At 41.4% G+C, this 17066-nt stretch overlaps 1 protein-coding gene across 1 annotated transcript in view; it reads left to right on the top strand.

The window, feature by feature from the left end:
- The window catches only part of flii (FLII actin remodeling protein), a 58574-nt gene that overhangs the window by 8671 nt on the left and 32837 nt on the right, over positions 1–17066 (top strand). The window contains exons 8-13 of the mRNA XM_078558412.1: positions 785–960; positions 6149–6306; positions 6829–6913; positions 10068–10215; positions 12149–12282; positions 14297–14509. Of these exons, the coding sequence (XP_078414538.1) occupies positions 785–960; positions 6149–6306; positions 6829–6913; positions 10068–10215; positions 12149–12282; positions 14297–14509 (914 nt within the window). The remainder of the gene's footprint in view (positions 1–784; positions 961–6148; positions 6307–6828; positions 6914–10067; positions 10216–12148; positions 12283–14296; positions 14510–17066) is intronic.

The following is a 17066-nucleotide window of genomic DNA, read 5'->3' as shown; positions in this document are numbered from 1 at the left end:
CAAAAGGCTATTAATCTGGTGACAATAACTCCGCTTACGATTAATTCACAGATGGTTTTTGTAAGAACGAGCTTTACTACAGTGGTTGATTTTGGCCTTTGATTTATATTAAATGATATGCAAATAATACACCAGGTTCCAAAACTCTGACTACCTCAAAATGCTCTCTGAAGTCAGAGAACAAGACAAGTTGTGGTGACCAGCACCTTTCAACCAGGCCTTCTGAGCGACTGCATTTCTCCTGACCCTTGAATACTCTGAAGTTAAAGGGAACCCAGTTCTAACATTGTTCAATAATAAAACCTTGGCCTGTGCTTATGTAATCTGTAGATTGCACATTCAGCTGAGGCTACATTTTTGTCTTTACACAGTTTATAATCTTTTCAGCCTTTGTCTCTGTGGTACTAACTTTGTTTCTGGTACAGTAAGTACTTGGGGCAAATGTTTGCTGTGTTCCCTAGACTGGATGTTTTCATTCTCTGCCCTGGTGTTTCCAAATAGTCCTTTGTCTTATATAGAGAGACAGGATTAAGATTTTTCTTTCTCACATTTGCTCACCACTACAGATCTTAAAAGAAAGAAATATTACCATAATTTAATATATTCTAATAATCTAGTATGATTTTAACTCAGTAAGCCTTTATGATAAGTTCATTATCAATGACCTATTTTTGCTGGAACTATAAATACCTACCTGTTTATCTATTCTGTAAACCATACTCATTCCAGTAGGATCAGACAAATGTTTTAACAGCTCAAAAAAAAAACTTTGCTTGTTTCTCAGATGTGGACTTGTCCTGTAATGATCTTAGCCGGGTGCCTGAGTGCTTGTATACCCTTTCTTCTCTACGCCGGCTGAACCTCAGTACCAACCAGATCTCTGAGCTCTCACTCTGCATTGATCAGTGGACACAACTGGAAACACTGAACTTGTCCCGTAACCAGCTGACCTCACTTCCTGTAAGAATGTTATTTTCAGTACTGATGTTTATTTTAATGTAGCGCATGTTTTTTGTTCTGGATGGTTTCTTGAGAGATAACCCCAGCTGTTATTGTGGGTGATGTGAAAGATTGCTTACTTTTATGGTCCTGATTCTGTTTCATTGCTAACTTCATTTGAGATGTTGGATGTAGTATTTGCAATTCTAGAGACCTTGGCCTTTTTTTAACAGCCTAAGAATTGAGCCACTTTAGACAGATAACATCGCAGGAAGCGGGATCAAAAATCAGCTGAGACAAAAATATCTGCTAAGGACAGGGTTTACATTGAATCCATTGTTAGCCTAATACACCTACAATGGGAATCAAAGGTACAGGTTTAATCCTATTCTGTGTAGAATGAAATGTTCTTCCTTGGTTCAGGCCTCTTTAAGATAAATGAGAGGTTAGTTGAGTACTGTTTGTCCCATGTCTAGAATAATGCAATGTTTAATGTTAGTATGCCGCTTGCTGTCAAGGTTACTACCCACAATGAGCAGTCTTATGATATTTGTCGTTCAGTGTTCCTTTGGGAAATATACTTAGCTGAGTGCCTGAGTTGCAGCATGTTGGCTCCATTTGGAATAATCATCATTCCTGCGAACCTGGTCTCTACCTAAAATTCTGAGACCTCCTTAGGCATCTGGGAATACCTTATTTGGATGGACTGGGCTATTTTGGCTGCTGTTGATGTGACTAGCAGGAGGTACACTTTTACAGATTTCTATTGGATCACCCCATCTGAGATCACCCAATTCAGCACAGCAGTAAACTAAAAATAAATGTTGTGACCTTTTATACTTTAATATGGACACCAGAAATGTGTTAACATCTACCTATGTCTAGTGACAACAGATAGGTATATTGGCATTGGTGCTGCCCTGAATTTGTGTGAGACTACCACAGCATAACGGTTTCTTGGTGATGTGAGATTATGCTTCACTGCAGGAAATGGCTTAACTTCCATGTTTTAAAAATTATGTTCAAATCTAAAGCTCATTTTGTCATTACATACATACGTACGTATGTATGTGTGTGTATATATACGTATGTGTATATATATGTGATTTATTAATAGTGAGGGAAATTAATATGAACAAGTTAGTTTGGGGTCAGTATGACTTTCCTTTGAGTAAAAAGCATTTTAATTGCATGGTGCCATCCATTGGCACACTTGGGTGGTTCCTACTGCTGAATCCATTCTCTTAACAGGAGAACTACAGTACCAGCTCCCATTTCCAAATGGAAACCTAGTGCATTTTTAAGTAGTTCCATTAACAGTGTCTGACCTGGCTGATACTGCTTCCGTTAAATCTGCCTCAGGCTTACAGTTTGCTGCATACAGCTTTTCTCATTTCATGTGCAGGAAATATGGCCCAATTTGCTGATCCCTGTCTGCATTGAATTCAGATGTCTGTGTACTGAGAGGAAGGTCTTGTCAAAGCATTTAGGCAAGAGATGCAGGGGGCATGTGAGGAGGAACTTTATTACACAGCTGGCCGTTAAATATTCCTGGGTACAAGATGTTTAGGAGAGACAGGAAAGGAAGAAAAGTCAGGGGAGTGGCAATAGTGGTTAAAGATGGCATTACAGTACTGGAGAGAGAAGATGTCCCAGAGAGGCCAAGGACAGAATCTGTCTGGCTAGAGGTAAGGAGTGGGAAAGGTGCAATAACATTGATTGGTGTAGTATATAGACCACCAACTAGTCGAAGGGATGTGGAGAAACAAATTTGCAAAGAAATTACGGAGAGGTACAAGAGTTATAGCTAATCATAACAGGGGACGTCAATTATCCAAATATAGACTGGGATAGGAATAGTATAAAAGGACAAGAGGGGTGAGAGTTCCTGGAATGTGTTCAAGATAATTTTCTACAGCAGTATGTTTCCAGTCCAATGAGAGGACATGCACTTTTGGACCTGGTTCTGGGGAATGAGTTGGTTCAAGCAGATGAAATATTTGTGGGAGATTCTTTAGGGGACAGTGACCATTGTATCATAAGGTTTAGGTTAATCATGGAAAAGGACAAAGAACAATCCAGAGCAAGGATAATTAAATGGGGGAAAGCCAACTTTGATAGGATGAGAATGCATCTGAGTCGAGTGAGTTGGAATTGAATGTTGGCAGAAAAGATGGTGGCTGAGCAATGGGCCACCCTCAAAGAAAAAGCATTGCAGGCAATGTCAAGATATATTCCCTTGAAGGAGAAAGTTAGGACAAATAAATCCAGAGCACCCTGAATGATGAGAGAGATAGAGGTAAAGATGAAAAGAAAGAAGTGCGCTTATGACAGATGTCAGGTAGAAAATACAATGGAGAGTCAGGCTGAATATAGAAGGGCCAGAGGGGAAGTGAAGAAACTAATAAGAAAAGCGAGGACAGAGCATGAAAAGAGGCTGGCAGCGAACATAAAAGGGAATCCCAAGGTCTTCTATAGGCATGTAAATAAAATAAAAGGGTGGCAAAAGAGAGAGTAGGGCTGATTAGGGACAAAAAAAGGGACTTGCATGTGGAGGCTGGAGAAATAGCAACGGTGTTGAACGAGCACTTTGCATCTGTCTTTACAAAGGAAGAACTTGCTGCCGAGGCCCAGGTGAGAGAGGAGGTATAAACGCTAAAATAACTTACAATCACGAGGAAGGAGGTGTTGGAAAGACTATCTTTACTTAAAATAGATAAGCTTCCAGGACCGGATGAGATACACCTGAGGAAAGTGAGAATGGAAATTGCAGAGGCACTCGTAATAATCTTCCAGTCTTCCTTAGACACGGGAGATGCCAGATGACTGGTGAGCTGCAAATGTTACACCCTTGTTCAAAAAGGGGTGCAAGGTTAAAGCTGGCAACTACAGGCCGGTCAGTTTGACCTCCGTGGTAGGGAAACTTCTGGAAACTATAGCATGGGATAAAATCAATAATCACTTAGACGAGTGCAGGATAATTCAGGAAAGCCAGCACGGGTTCATCAAAGGAAAATCATGTTTAACTAAATTGCTGGAGTTTTGAGGAGGCAACAGAGAAGGTTGATAAAAGGAAACACTGTTGCTATGGTGTATTTGAATTTTCAAAAGGCATTTGATACAGTGCCACACGATAGACTTGTGAGCAAAACTCTAGGTCATGGAATAAAAGGGAAAGTAGGCGCTTGGATAAGAAATTGGCTGAGTGACAGGAAACAGAGAGTAGTGATAAATGGTTGTTTTTCAGATTGGAGGAAAGTTTGTAGTGGAGTTCCTCAGGGGTCATGCTGGGACCCTTGCTCTTCCTGATATATATTAATGACCTAGACTGTTGTGTACAGGGCATGATTTCAAAATTTGCAGTTGATACAGAGATTGGAAACATCAACTGTGATGGGGATCGTCTTGAATTTCAAAAGAACATAGACATGTTGGTGGATTGGACAGATAAGTGGCAGATGAAGTTCAATGCAGAGAAGTGTGAGGTGATTCATTTTGGCAGGAAAGATATGGTGAGATAGTATAAAATAAAGGGAGAGCCTCTAAAGGTGGTGCATTACAGAAGGACCTTGGTGTATATGTACAGAGGTCATTGAAGATGGCAGGGCATGTTGAGAGAGCAGTTAATAAAGCATATAGTATCTTAGACTTTATTAATAGGGGCATTGAGTACAAGAATAAGGAGGTCATATTGAACTTGTATAAGACACTAGTTAGGCGTCATCTGGAGTACTGTGTCCAGTCCTCAGTGCCATATTTGAAGAAGGATGTGAAGGCATTGGAGAGAGTACAGAGGAAATTCACACAAATGATTCCAAGGATGAAGAGCTATAGCTGTGAGGTTAGACTGGAGATGGGACTGTTTTCCTTGGCAAAAAGAAGGCTGAGAGGAGACTGATTGATTGTTATTCAAGATCCTGAGGGGTATGGACAGGGTAAATAGCAAGAAACTGTTCCCACTCGAGAACGTCAAGGACTAGAGGGCACAGATTCAAAATAATTGGCAAAAGGAGTAAATGTGATGTGAGGAAAAATTTTTTCACCGAGAGGGTAGTTGGAGTCTGGAACAAACTTCCTGAAGGGTGGTGGAGGGAGGTTCTCCTGAGGTATTCAAGAGGGAATTAGATTGCTTCCTAATAAGAGAGAATGGGCAAGGTTAAGGGATAAGGCAGGGGAGTGGGACTAGGTGGAATACTCTTTCAGAGAACCAGTGCAGATTTGATGGGCTGAATGGCCGCCTCCTGCACTGTAAAGGTACTGTGATACTGAGTGATCATAACCTAGAACTTGCTGCCCACAAGAGTGGTGGAAGAGGAAACCATCAATAATTTCAAAAGGAAATTCGATTGGCACTTGAAGGAAATAAACTTTCAGAGCTATGGGAGTTGAGTGGGGTAGTGGACTGACTGGTTGCTCTGTGGGGAACCAGCATGGACTTGATGGGGCCTTTTGGCCTCCTGTGCTGTAAATGACCCTATGATTATGACTCACTGCAGGATGAAATCTAGGAACAGGTGGAGGATATTCAGCTTTGAACTGCTTCTGCCATTCTATTAGATCTTGGCTGATCTGTATCTCAAGTCTATTTACTTGTCTGTGATGCTGTTGCCCGATTTAAAAATCTATCTGTCTCAGTCTTAAAAATTTCAATTGGCCTATCATCTGCGATATTTTGAGGGAGAGATTTCCTCTATCCTTCATGTGAAAATGTATTTTCAAATTTTGCTCCTAAATGGCCTAGCTCTAATTTTAAGAATATGTTATCTCATTTGAGATTCCCCCACCAGAAGAAATGGCTTCACCAGATTCATCAAATTCTTTAATCATCTTAAACATCTCAATTAAATCACTGCTTAACAGTTTAATTCAAGGAAACCTGAGCCAGGTTTATGCTTCCTATCCTTGTAATTTAACTTTCTTTCATTCTGGTGAATCTGCATTGTACCTCCTCCAGTGCCAATATATTCTTCTGAGGTGTGGTACTCAGAATTGAATGCAGTAGTCCAGATGAAGTCTGACCAAAGCTTTGCAGATTGAGGCCCCAAGAGATAAAGGCCAACATTCCATTAGCCGTTTTGGTTACTGTGCAAAAAGGGCAGATGGTGATGAAATGACCAACAAATTATAAGTACTAAGGGTGGCAAATTATTAAAATGTAAGTTTGCAGTCTGTACAGCTCTGAAACCAAGTATATCCTTTTCCTCTTCAGTCAGCCATTTGCAAGCTGGTAAAGCTAAAGAAATTGTATTTGAACTCGAACAAGCTGGACTTCGATGGGATCCCATCAGGCATTGGGAAACTGGCGAGTTTAGAGGAATTTATGGCAGCCAATAATAACCTTGAGCTCATCCCAGAAAGCTTATGCAGGTATGAGCTTTGTTCTTTTTTCAGGTTCTGCGTGCAATTAAATCTCCACATGTCATCCTAGCAGTGTTCACGATGAAGTTATTGCCTTGGTCTTCAAGGGACTAAGTCATGCTGGGGTATATTTTCATTTAGGCAGGAGAGGGGAGGATAAAGGACCTGTATTACTTCAATATCTTCTCCAGTGACTATTCTTCATGCCTGAGCCAAAGCAACGAATTTCAGCAGACTTCATACACGTAAGGCATGACAGCCAGGCTTGAACCTACCCCACCTGATATCCATATAGGCATTTTCCAGCAGAAATCATTGGTTGGCAGAGATGTTGACTTTTTTTATTCCCTAACCTGGAACGATTGTAGTGCTCCTGCTCACAGGTTTGACTTGAATTAGCTCATGGTGCAGACCAGAGATTGAGCCTCGGGCTCTCCAGTTCTGTTTCGCAAATTTACAAACTGAGTCATTGGAAGAATTTTCCTTCTGCCCTTTAAAAGTGGAAATTCTAACTTGGACATCTTCTTGCAGATGTGGAAAATTGAAGAAACTGGTTCTTAATAAAAACCGCCTGGTCACTTTGCCTGAAGCCATCCATTTCCTTACAGATCTCGAGGTAAGGGTAATTCTAACAAACATTTTTTATTGAAATTCTTGTAGGTTTTTTTTAAAACTTTGGTAACACTCTGTCATACTTGGCCAATGGAGCTACTTGCATCTTAATTATATGTGATGGTACTGATAGTGTTAGAGTTCTAGGGGTAGTCAGTTTTCAGATTAGTGTATGGTTGGTAAAGTGATCCCTGTTTGGTTGGGAGAAAGACAGAAAAGGTTGATTTTTGGTTGAATTACCTCCTCCCTGAGTCCAAAGTTTGAAAATCCAAGCCTCATGGCGCTACGTGAGTGCACAAGCTAGGCTAACACTCCAGTGCATTACTGACTGAGTTGTTGGAGATACAGACTTTTGATTGAAGCCCTGCCTGCCTGTAATTGTGGTGGACGTTAAAATATCCAGAGGTGCCATTTGAAAAGGAACAGGCCATTTTCTCAGTGGCCTAGCCAGCATTTTTTTTCTTGAGCAACACTTCCAAAAAGTTCCTGCTAACAGTGTCCTAACCAGCCATTCTTCTAATTGTTATTCATGGAATCCTGCTCTTCACTCTGCTGTTTCCTTCAAAACTTCTGTCATCATCCCTCTGCTCAATAACCACTTTGCAATAGCCACCCGATCTTCAACTACCCTTTCCTCTCTCAAGCACTTGAACATGTTGTCGCCTCCCAAATCCATTCTCATCCTTCCCAGAACTCCCTCCAATCAGGTTACTACCCTGCTACAGTGCTGAATTAGCTCTTATCAAATGACATATTTTGTGAATATGACAAAGGTAAACTATATCTCTTTTTCCTTCTCAACCTGACTACAGCCTTTGACACAGTTGACCATATTACTCTCCTCCAACACCTCTCTACTGTCATCCAGCTGTTTGGAACTGCACATCAGATTCCATTCTTATCTGTTTGATCGGAGCCAGAAAATCACCTAAAATGGCTTCCACACTGTTACCTTTGGTGACTCCCAAGGACCCATCCTTGGCCCTCTTCTTTCTCTCATCCACATGCTGCTCCTCGGCAATATCATCCAAAATCTCAACTTTTGTTTTTGTATGTTTGTTGATGACACCCAGTTCGACCTCACCACCACCCCTTCTGACTCCTCACTGTCACTAAATTATCAGACTGCTTGTCCTACATCTAGTACTGATTAGGCAGAAATGTTCTCCAATTAAATATTGGAAAGACCGAATCTATTGTCTTTGGTCTCTGTAATAAATTTAATTCCATATCTACCTACTCCATCCCTCTCCATGGCAACAGTCTGATGCTGAACCAGACCGTTTTAACCTTGGTGTTCTGTTTCACCTTGACATATGCTTCCAGCCACACATCTGTGTCATCTATAAGACTGCCTATTTTCACCTCCATAATGTCACCTGACTCAATCCCTGCCTTAGCTTGATTTTAATTGCTCCACCATGGGTGACCATTCCTTCCGTTCCCTAAGGCTCTAAGCTCTGGTATCCCCTCCCTAAATCACTGCACCTTGCTCCCTCTTTTTTTTTCTCCTTTTCAGATGTCCCTTGAAACCTACCTGTTTAACCAATCTTTTGACCGTCTACCCTAAGTATCTCCCTATGTGGCTCTGTTTCGAATTTTGCTTTATAACGCTGCTGTGAAGCACTTTGGGACATTTTATTACATTAAAGGCACATTTAAATAATGAGTTTTTTTTCTTTTATGGGATGTGGGTGTCACTGGCAAGGCCAGCATTTGTTGCCCATCCCTAATTGCCCTTGAACTGAGTGGCTTGCTAGGCCATTTGAGAGGGCAGTGAAGAGTCAACCACATTTCTTTGGGTCTGGAGTCACATTTGGGCCAGACTAGGTAAGGAAGGCAGATTTCCCTTCCTAAAAGACATTAGTGAACCAGATGGGATTTTACAACAATTGATAGTTCAGTGGCACCATTACTGAAATTAGCTTTAAATTCCAGGCTTTTCCACCAGCAGTTGTGGCGGGATGCGAACTTGTGTCCCCAGGTTAGTAGCCTGGGCCTCTGCATCACTAGTCCAGTGACATTAAAACTATGCTACCATCTGCCCATTTCACAAATTGGCTATGGTAGAAGTCACCTCACTTCAAAATAATTCACTGCATGGAAATCCATTGGGATGTTTTGAGACGTGATTGGGCTCTACATAAATGCGTGTCTTTTTATTTTCCAATTGACTCTGAAGACATGAATTCCAATGCTGTAGTCTAACAGGATATTTCCCATCGAATTTGAATCTTGCACTGTCATGTTACAGGTTATACAATGTCTTATTGGAGTTGTTTTTCTTAGAGCTGGGGCTGTTGCTTTGGAATTCTGTACCGGTAACTTTCTCCATCCAGCACTTTGTCTCTCACCCAGAGATATTGAGGCCAATTGTAGTGTTCACATCATAATTCAAAGAATTGAATTAATTTGCCTATTTTTGCATGAACTGCTAAAATTAGCTTTTTTAAGAGCAACCAAGTCTGGGAGGTGATTGCTTATTTCCAGCACTTCTCTCAGAAATGTAGATGTTCTTTTTCTCATGCAAATACAACAACTACTTATATTTATATGGCACTTTTAACGTAATGTCCCAAAATGCTTCATAGGAGCGTGATAAAACAAAATTTGACACTGAGCCACAAAAAGAAATATTAGGTCAGATGACCAAAAGCTTGGTCAGAGTTAGATTTAAGGAGTGAGTTAAAGGAGGAAAGCAAGGTAGAAAACAGTAATGAGTGTAAAGGGAATACTCTTGAAAGTAGGTAGTTAGGCAATAATCTGGTTTAACTTCAAAGAAAGCCTAGATAGAGAACTGGAAGGTATGAATGGAAATTAATTCAAAAATAAATTTAGAGAAGTTATCTGAAAATATTCATCAAAGATTGATAAATGTGTAAAATAATCTACCAAACAAAACAGTGCTGAAACACTGGGGTAAATCAGAAATATGCAGAAGTCATGGAGAATTTGTGTTGAGGGGAATACCTATTAAACATTGTAAAACCAGAATGCTCTGTAAATATATGAAAGAAAAAATCAGAAACACAAAGATGAATTAAATCTTCCGCTATTTCTCTTTTTTTATTTTAGATCTCTAATGTTGATGCTTTTTCTTTGTGCCTCAGTTAATACTTCATTCTAAGAAGTTAGTTTAATTCTATTTTAATTCTTAGGTTCTGGATGTTCGAGAGAACCCTAATTTGGTTATGCCCCCTAAACCAGCGGATCAGACAGCAGAGTTTTACAACATCGATTTCTCCTTGCAGAACCAGCTTCGATTGGCTGGTGCATCACCAGCCACTGTAGCAGCAGCTGGTGGAGGTACAGATAATTGGAACCTAACATCTTTTTTTCACTTCATGCAAGACATTTTCAGTTATTCTAATACACTGAACCCTCCAGCTCCAAAAGATACTCTATTCAATTATTTATACAAATTAGTTTCCTTTGGTATTGCTTAGAGTGAGTTGGAAAACACCCTGTTTAGAACAATAGAGATGTTAACAACAAAATGTGATTGGAGAGTGAGGGGCTGGAGCCCAGACAATAGGTTCCGGTGGTGAGGTATCAAAGGTCAGCATAAGAAGCAGTGGCTGACAAAACCCTTGGGTCAAGATGAGTCCAGGATCATCACCAGGAAGGTACAGAGAGCTGAAGTGGGTCACAGTTGGGTTAGAATTGGGCATCTTAAATCTGACTTGTGTACTTCTCCCTGCCCACCCTTGTATTTTAAAAAAAAAAGCAATAATTCAGTCCTTAGTCACCATTCCACACAGGCCTCCATTGATTTCCCTTTCTCTGCTTCAAATGCTATTCTTAACCGCCAGCCCCACTCCCAGGCTTCTTTCAAGCTGCTTGATTGTTGTACTTGACACCTATTTGGAATAAAATTTGTAAAATTATTTTCTAACCCCTTTTTAAAGTAGGGTTGTTTTCTGGTTTGGATTTTTTTTTTTTTGCATGTACAAAAATTAAATATTGCATGATGTTCCCTGCTTTCCAGGCTCTGAATGGCAATTTACTCTTGTTTCATTGATTAGCTGTTTGAAAATTAAAATGGTCATTTAATGGAAACTGAGAAGGTGGGGAGCCAGGTGCTAGTGGGTATGGGCAGGCTGACAAAGTTGACACATTTTGGGGGAGGGAGCAGAGCTGGAGATAGGAGAATGGGGAAAGGACAATGAAGTGAAGCCCCCTTCAGGGAGCCAGAGCTGCAGGTGGATATGCATCCTGAGGCCAGAGTTGGAGTGTAAACATGTGAGTAAGATCAGTGAAGAAATGGAAAGATTAAAAAATAAGATACCAAATATAGAAGGAAGAGAGATCTTTCATCAGAACTTAGGCTGAAATGATGAGGTAGTTGCACTGAGGATTTGGAAACTCTGTGGCATGGTAGGAACTGTGACAGCTCGTTACTCACTTCAAGTTCTGAAATCCCACTCAGTTGGAACACAGTGTGACCAGGAATAGTGACAGTTAACTGTCAACAGTTTAACATTGGAAAATCTCATGGGAGATGTTTAGCTATCTCTAATGTGGTGTGTTGCAGATGCCAAGTTAATATATCGTGCACACGTAGAGGGAATTTTTTTTTACACAAATTCCATATAAGTTCTATGCACGTAAGTTATAAGATTCTTCCTTGTTTTCGGATTGATTCAGCAGTGAGCACTGATATGAGGGAACAGTAGCACGATGCACATGATACTTGAGCATAGTGAGCACGATACAGTGGTGGAGAGGTATGATGAGCAGGAGTATAGTAAATACCAGAAACTGTTACAGGTCCTCAGCGGCACCACAGGATACCTATAACATTTTTCTCAAAGTGAAGGGTGTTAATGCTGGGAATCACTATTTCAGCACTCTGCTATCAGCATCAAGCATTCCCAGATCATGTGCATCATGGGTTAGACACTTAAATAAAATTTGATCTAATCTGCTTCAATAATGTGCCTCAGACATAAATCCTACTGTTCCTGGGTACTCATTCTGTATCCCCTCTGAGTAAGTCCCCCTGGAATATTGTATGTGTTGCTGAGGGTCTGAAGTTTTTCAGTATCTCACTCAAGTGGTTGTTTTTCACATATGAGCTAAGACTGGTGTATCATCAGGCTGTTTGACCTGGTTGGGATCATTTGTCCTTGCCCAACATCCACACATCAGAAGAATGGGGTTTAACACCCTAACTGGAGTATGAACACACAGTTGAAGTTAAGAGTTGATTTTTTTCTTCTTTCTCTTCTGACAATAGGAGCCACTGTTCGAGATCCAATAGCCCGCAAAATGCGTCTGCGGAGAAGGAAGGACTCGACTCAAGATGACCAGGCCAAGCAAGTGCTGAAAGGAATGAGCGACGTGGCACAGGAAAAAAACAAAAAATTGGAGGTAAGTAGTAAAGGAATGATTCTGATCTTTGAAAGCATGTAGCAGAATTGATGCAGAAAACTATTGATGTGGACAGGCTTTTAATGTGTAATTCTTTTGTCTAACAATTTAAAGCTGATTTATAAATATATAAACAGTGCATTAGAAGGAAGATGCACATTGTGATCATTGGCAGACTTTGGCATATTCGTCTTGGAAAATGCTTAATCTACAAGATTGTGTTTTTAGAGGATGAGCAGTGTCACATTTAAAACACTGAAAACATCTGGTTCCAAAACATTTTCTATTTGTTAGATGTATCTGGTTCTGAGAGATTCATGCTCATCATTTTATCCATCCCAGCATTTGGGTCAATCAAGGTTTCAAAATCATTTTTTCTCCCACTCTTAATGAGAACAGTCACTAATTGCTTCCCACTTTTTCATTCTGTACTTGTGACATCTAAGTATAAACTGATTGTTAAATTGAAAATGAATATTGATTTGCGCGTTGTCCAGGACAGTGGAAGAATTCTGTGTTTCTTTTTAAATAGTTGAATAATGATGCTATTTCCAGAAGTGCAACATTTCCTCAGCGTCAGCCTTGATTTGGGCTCCAGTTCCAAGAGTGGTGCTTGAATCCACAACCACCTGACTGAAGAAGTCAGAGCGCTACCACTGAGACAACTGGACAGTTGAACACAGAGTGGAATCTAATTCTTCCCCCTGGTGGCGGGCTGGGAGGCAGGAGGCCCATATAGTCGGGCAGGAAGGTGCAGGATGGAGTCACCATCGCTTTCCTAACTCTCCTGGATTAAGTCCAGGGCGGGAAGGGTCGAGGTTGGGACTTCCTGCCTACTGGCCAATTGAGGCCCTTAAGTGGCCATTTAAGGGCTGCATCCCACAGCTACTGGTATTCTACCAGTGGTGGGTGGGGGGGGTCATGCCATGTGGGCAATTTGCCAGGTAAATCCTGGCGGGTATGCCTGTGGCTTGGTGAGGGGGTGGCGGGTGGGGGACACCCCTAATATTTTGGCAGCCTGTGCCCAACAGAGAAAACTGGTGTGAAGACCCCTGCCTGCTGTTTAAACTCATCTCCCTTCCTCCCCATCCATACGCCCCAGGGCCTCCCTGACTGACCCCAACGATTTTGCCTCACTTGCCTTTGCTCCAGTGACAATCTGGAGCCTAAATGTACTGCAGTACTGGCAGTGGCCACTATTCCTAGTGGCATTGCTGCTACTAGAGAATTGCAGCCCTCTGGCTAGCAGTTCTCAGAGGCAGGAAACCCCCTGACCGTGTCAAGCATCCATTGCCGACTGACCAGATTAAGTTCCTGATTGGCGTTAAATTGGGTTGGGAGGGAGTCGGGGGGGTTGCCACTGGCTCACTCACCAGTGAACAGGCCCACCACTGCAACTATTAAATTCTGGCCATGCTTACTAAAGGGAGTGAGCCCTAGTATCAGTAGACTTCATTAGCATGCAAAAATTATGTTTTTGGGTATTAAATCATCTGAAAGGGATGCTACAAGAGAGCAAAATTATTGGTGAGCGATCAGCCTTTGTGCCAAACACCAAGCCATCATGTTGCATTTTTCTTCTCCAAATTTCTATTGCCCTCCCATGTGCTGATTCCTCTTACAGTGTGTCCATTCTTCATTTGTGAATCTAGACCAGCAAGTGTTGATAAGCTGTTCGATTATGGGGGACATTATAACTAAGGCCAATCCTATCCTTGCTGGATATTAACTATTGTGAATATATTTCCTTTCCTAACAGAGACTATTGAGTTGTAGTACGCTAATGGATTGGAGGTTGAATATGGCCTGTTTTGATCTTGTGGTTTAGCAGTACATCTCTCACAATATTTATCCATTGAACTATCCAGTGAGTTTCCACAATAATTCCAATAGGGGACAAAATTAACTTTCTTTGTACTCTTCCAATATCCTAGTCTCCAATTGTAAATGCTGATCAACTTAGCATTAAAATAATAGTTTTTTTTCCATTACTGAGGCACCTGTTTACTTGCAGGAGGTGGGGGAAGTGAAGAGCACAGACCTGAAGACCAGGCGTTGGGATCAAGGCCTTGAGAAGCCTCCACTTGATTACTCTGAGTTCTTTACTGAGGATATTGGTCAGATCCCAGGAGTGATGGTTTGGCATATTGAGAATTTTATTCCTGGTCAAATTGATGAGGCTTTCCACGGAAAGTTCTACGAAGCAGACTGTTACATTGTGCTGAAGGTAACTATAACTGGGAAGAGTATAATAGAATTTTGGATCAGCAGAATTCATGTAGCATACTTAAATCAATTAATACTTGTGTAAAAGTAGCATGCAGGAATGTAGAACAAGTGTATTAAGTGTTCAGACATGAATTTTGCTGAATTGAAAATTCTACCATTGTGTCAGTTATCTATTTTAACTAAGGTTATAAATTTCTGCTTTTGCCTTTTTCTGCTTGGCTTGTATTCACAAGCATGCATTTTCTATGACGAGGTACAATTCAGGCTTTCTTTTAGCAGGCTGTATCCATAAACAGATGGATACTGTTTATTTTCCTGAACTGTCATGTAAATGGGATAGTGTGGCACGGGACCAGTTATTAACCCTGTACTGTGGAACACTACAACAGAGATTGTAAGCTTCCCTGTTGGAAAGGTGGAAAATGCCGCACTAATAATTCCAGTTTATTTACAAGAAAAATTAATTATAAGCAAGCTACAGAATACAGTTTAAGTGGCTAGTCCAATGTTTAACTTGAAGAGAACCTGAACTCCACTGAAAACAGTGCAAAATCTAGCAGTTCATCCCAGAATCTTTTAAACAGGTCCCTGATGAGCAATTATTTGGATAATTTCCATGAATCCTATGTGATTGTGACAAAGGTAAACTTGCTGCCCTTGTCCTTCTCGACCTGTTTGCAGCCTTTGGCACGGTAACCACACCATCCTCCTCTAGTGCCTCCCTGCTTTTGTCCAGCTGGTTGTAACTGCTCTCACCTGGTTTCATTCTCATCTATTTAATCACTTGCATTGGCTTCTCATTCTGCTCCCACACCATTACCTCTGGTGTCCCCCAAGGATCTATCCACTTCAGTAGGAAAAACAGAATGGCAGCGTATTATTTAAATGGTGATAGATTGGGAAATGTTGATATACGGAGGGGCCTGGGTGTCCTTGTACACCAATCACTGAAAGCAAGCATGTAGGTGCGGCAAGCAGTTAAGAAGGTAAATGATATGTTGGCCTTCATTGTGAGAGGACTTGAGTACAAGAGCAAGGATGTCTTACTGCAACTGTACAGGGTCTTGGTGAGACCACACCTGGAGTACTCTGTGCAGTTTTGGTCTCCTTAGCTAAGAAAGGATATACTTGCCATTGAGGGAGTGCAGCAAAGGTTCACCAGACTGATTCCTGAGATGGCAGGATTGATGTACGAGGAGAGATTGGGCTGACTGAGCTTATATTCACTGGAGTTTAGGAAAGTGAGAGGGTATCTCATTGAAACGTATAAAATTCTGACAGGGCTGGACAGACTGGATGCAGGGATGATGTTTCCTCTGGCTAGGGGTTCTAGAACAAGGGGTCACAGTCTCAGGATACGGGGTAGGCGATTTAGTACTGAGATGAGGAGAAACGCCTTCTCTGAGGGTGGTGAACCTGTGGAATTCTCTACCACAGAAGGCTGCGGAGACCAAGTCACTAAGTATATTTAAGAAGGAAATAGATAGATTTCTGGACTCTAAAGGTGTCAAGGGGTACAAGGTGAGAGTGGCAATTGAGATAGAGGATCAGCCATGATCATACGGAATGGCGGAGCAGGCTCGAAGGAGCAGGAGTAGGTCATTCGGCTCTATTTTCTATGTTTCTATCCTTGGACCCCTCCTATTTCTATCTATATGATGCCCCTCAGTGACATCATCCAAAAGCATAGCATTAGTTTTCACATGTATGCTGACAACGCCCACCTCTACCTCAGCACCACCTCTCTCGACTCTTCCCCTGTTGCTAAATTATCAGACTGCTTATCTGACATCTAGCACTGGATGAGCAGAAATTTCCTCTCATTAAATTTGGAAAGAGTAAAGCCATTGGCCAGGATTTTTCCAATGGTGGGGTGGGCTGGGCGGGAGCAGGTGGGTGCGGAGCCAATTGCCGCCTGCGATTGGCTGCATGCTGCCATTTTACGCAGGCTGGCTAATTAAGGCCCGCCCAGCGTACTATGCTGCCGGTAGCGCTTCAGCGCTCCCTGTGCGGGCGGGGGGAGGAGGGAGAGTCCGGACCTCTTTGACCAAGCTTTTGGACGTATGACACTGAGGAGGTATTAGGTCAGATGTTGTCCTGTGAAGCGCCTTGGACCCATTTTTATGTTAAAGGGGCTATATAAATATAAGTTGTTGTTGAATCTATTTCACAGCCTCAACAATCAAAACTGAAGATAAAACTGGTCATCAGGTTTATATTTTTACCTTTCTTTGACATGGCGGTTGGTTTCTTTGAAGAAAAAAACTAATTATTTTTCAGCAGCGAGGCATTCATAATGAGTATTTCCAAGTAGATAAGCATGACAATATCATGGCTCTTTGGTAAATCATTTGCTCTTAATACCTGGCTGCAACAGAAACTACTTGGAATGATACTGTTTTAACATTTCAAAACTGTGCTCTGATAAAGTAAAATTAGCCTGATCAGATTCTGTTTACAGATGTTGACAGCAGTAATGGCTAGTCAGCTTCCCTCAAAATTGATAGCTACTGCCAGATAATTTGGTGTTTTTTCTCCCCACAAAGACAAAAGAA

Source organism: Cetorhinus maximus, chromosome 15, assembly GCF_964194155.1.
Source record: "Cetorhinus maximus chromosome 15, sCetMax3.hap1.1, whole genome shotgun sequence".
NCBI lineage: Eukaryota > Metazoa > Chordata > Chondrichthyes > Lamniformes > Cetorhinidae > Cetorhinus > Cetorhinus maximus.
This window is presented reverse-complemented; position numbering and strand designations above follow the sequence as displayed.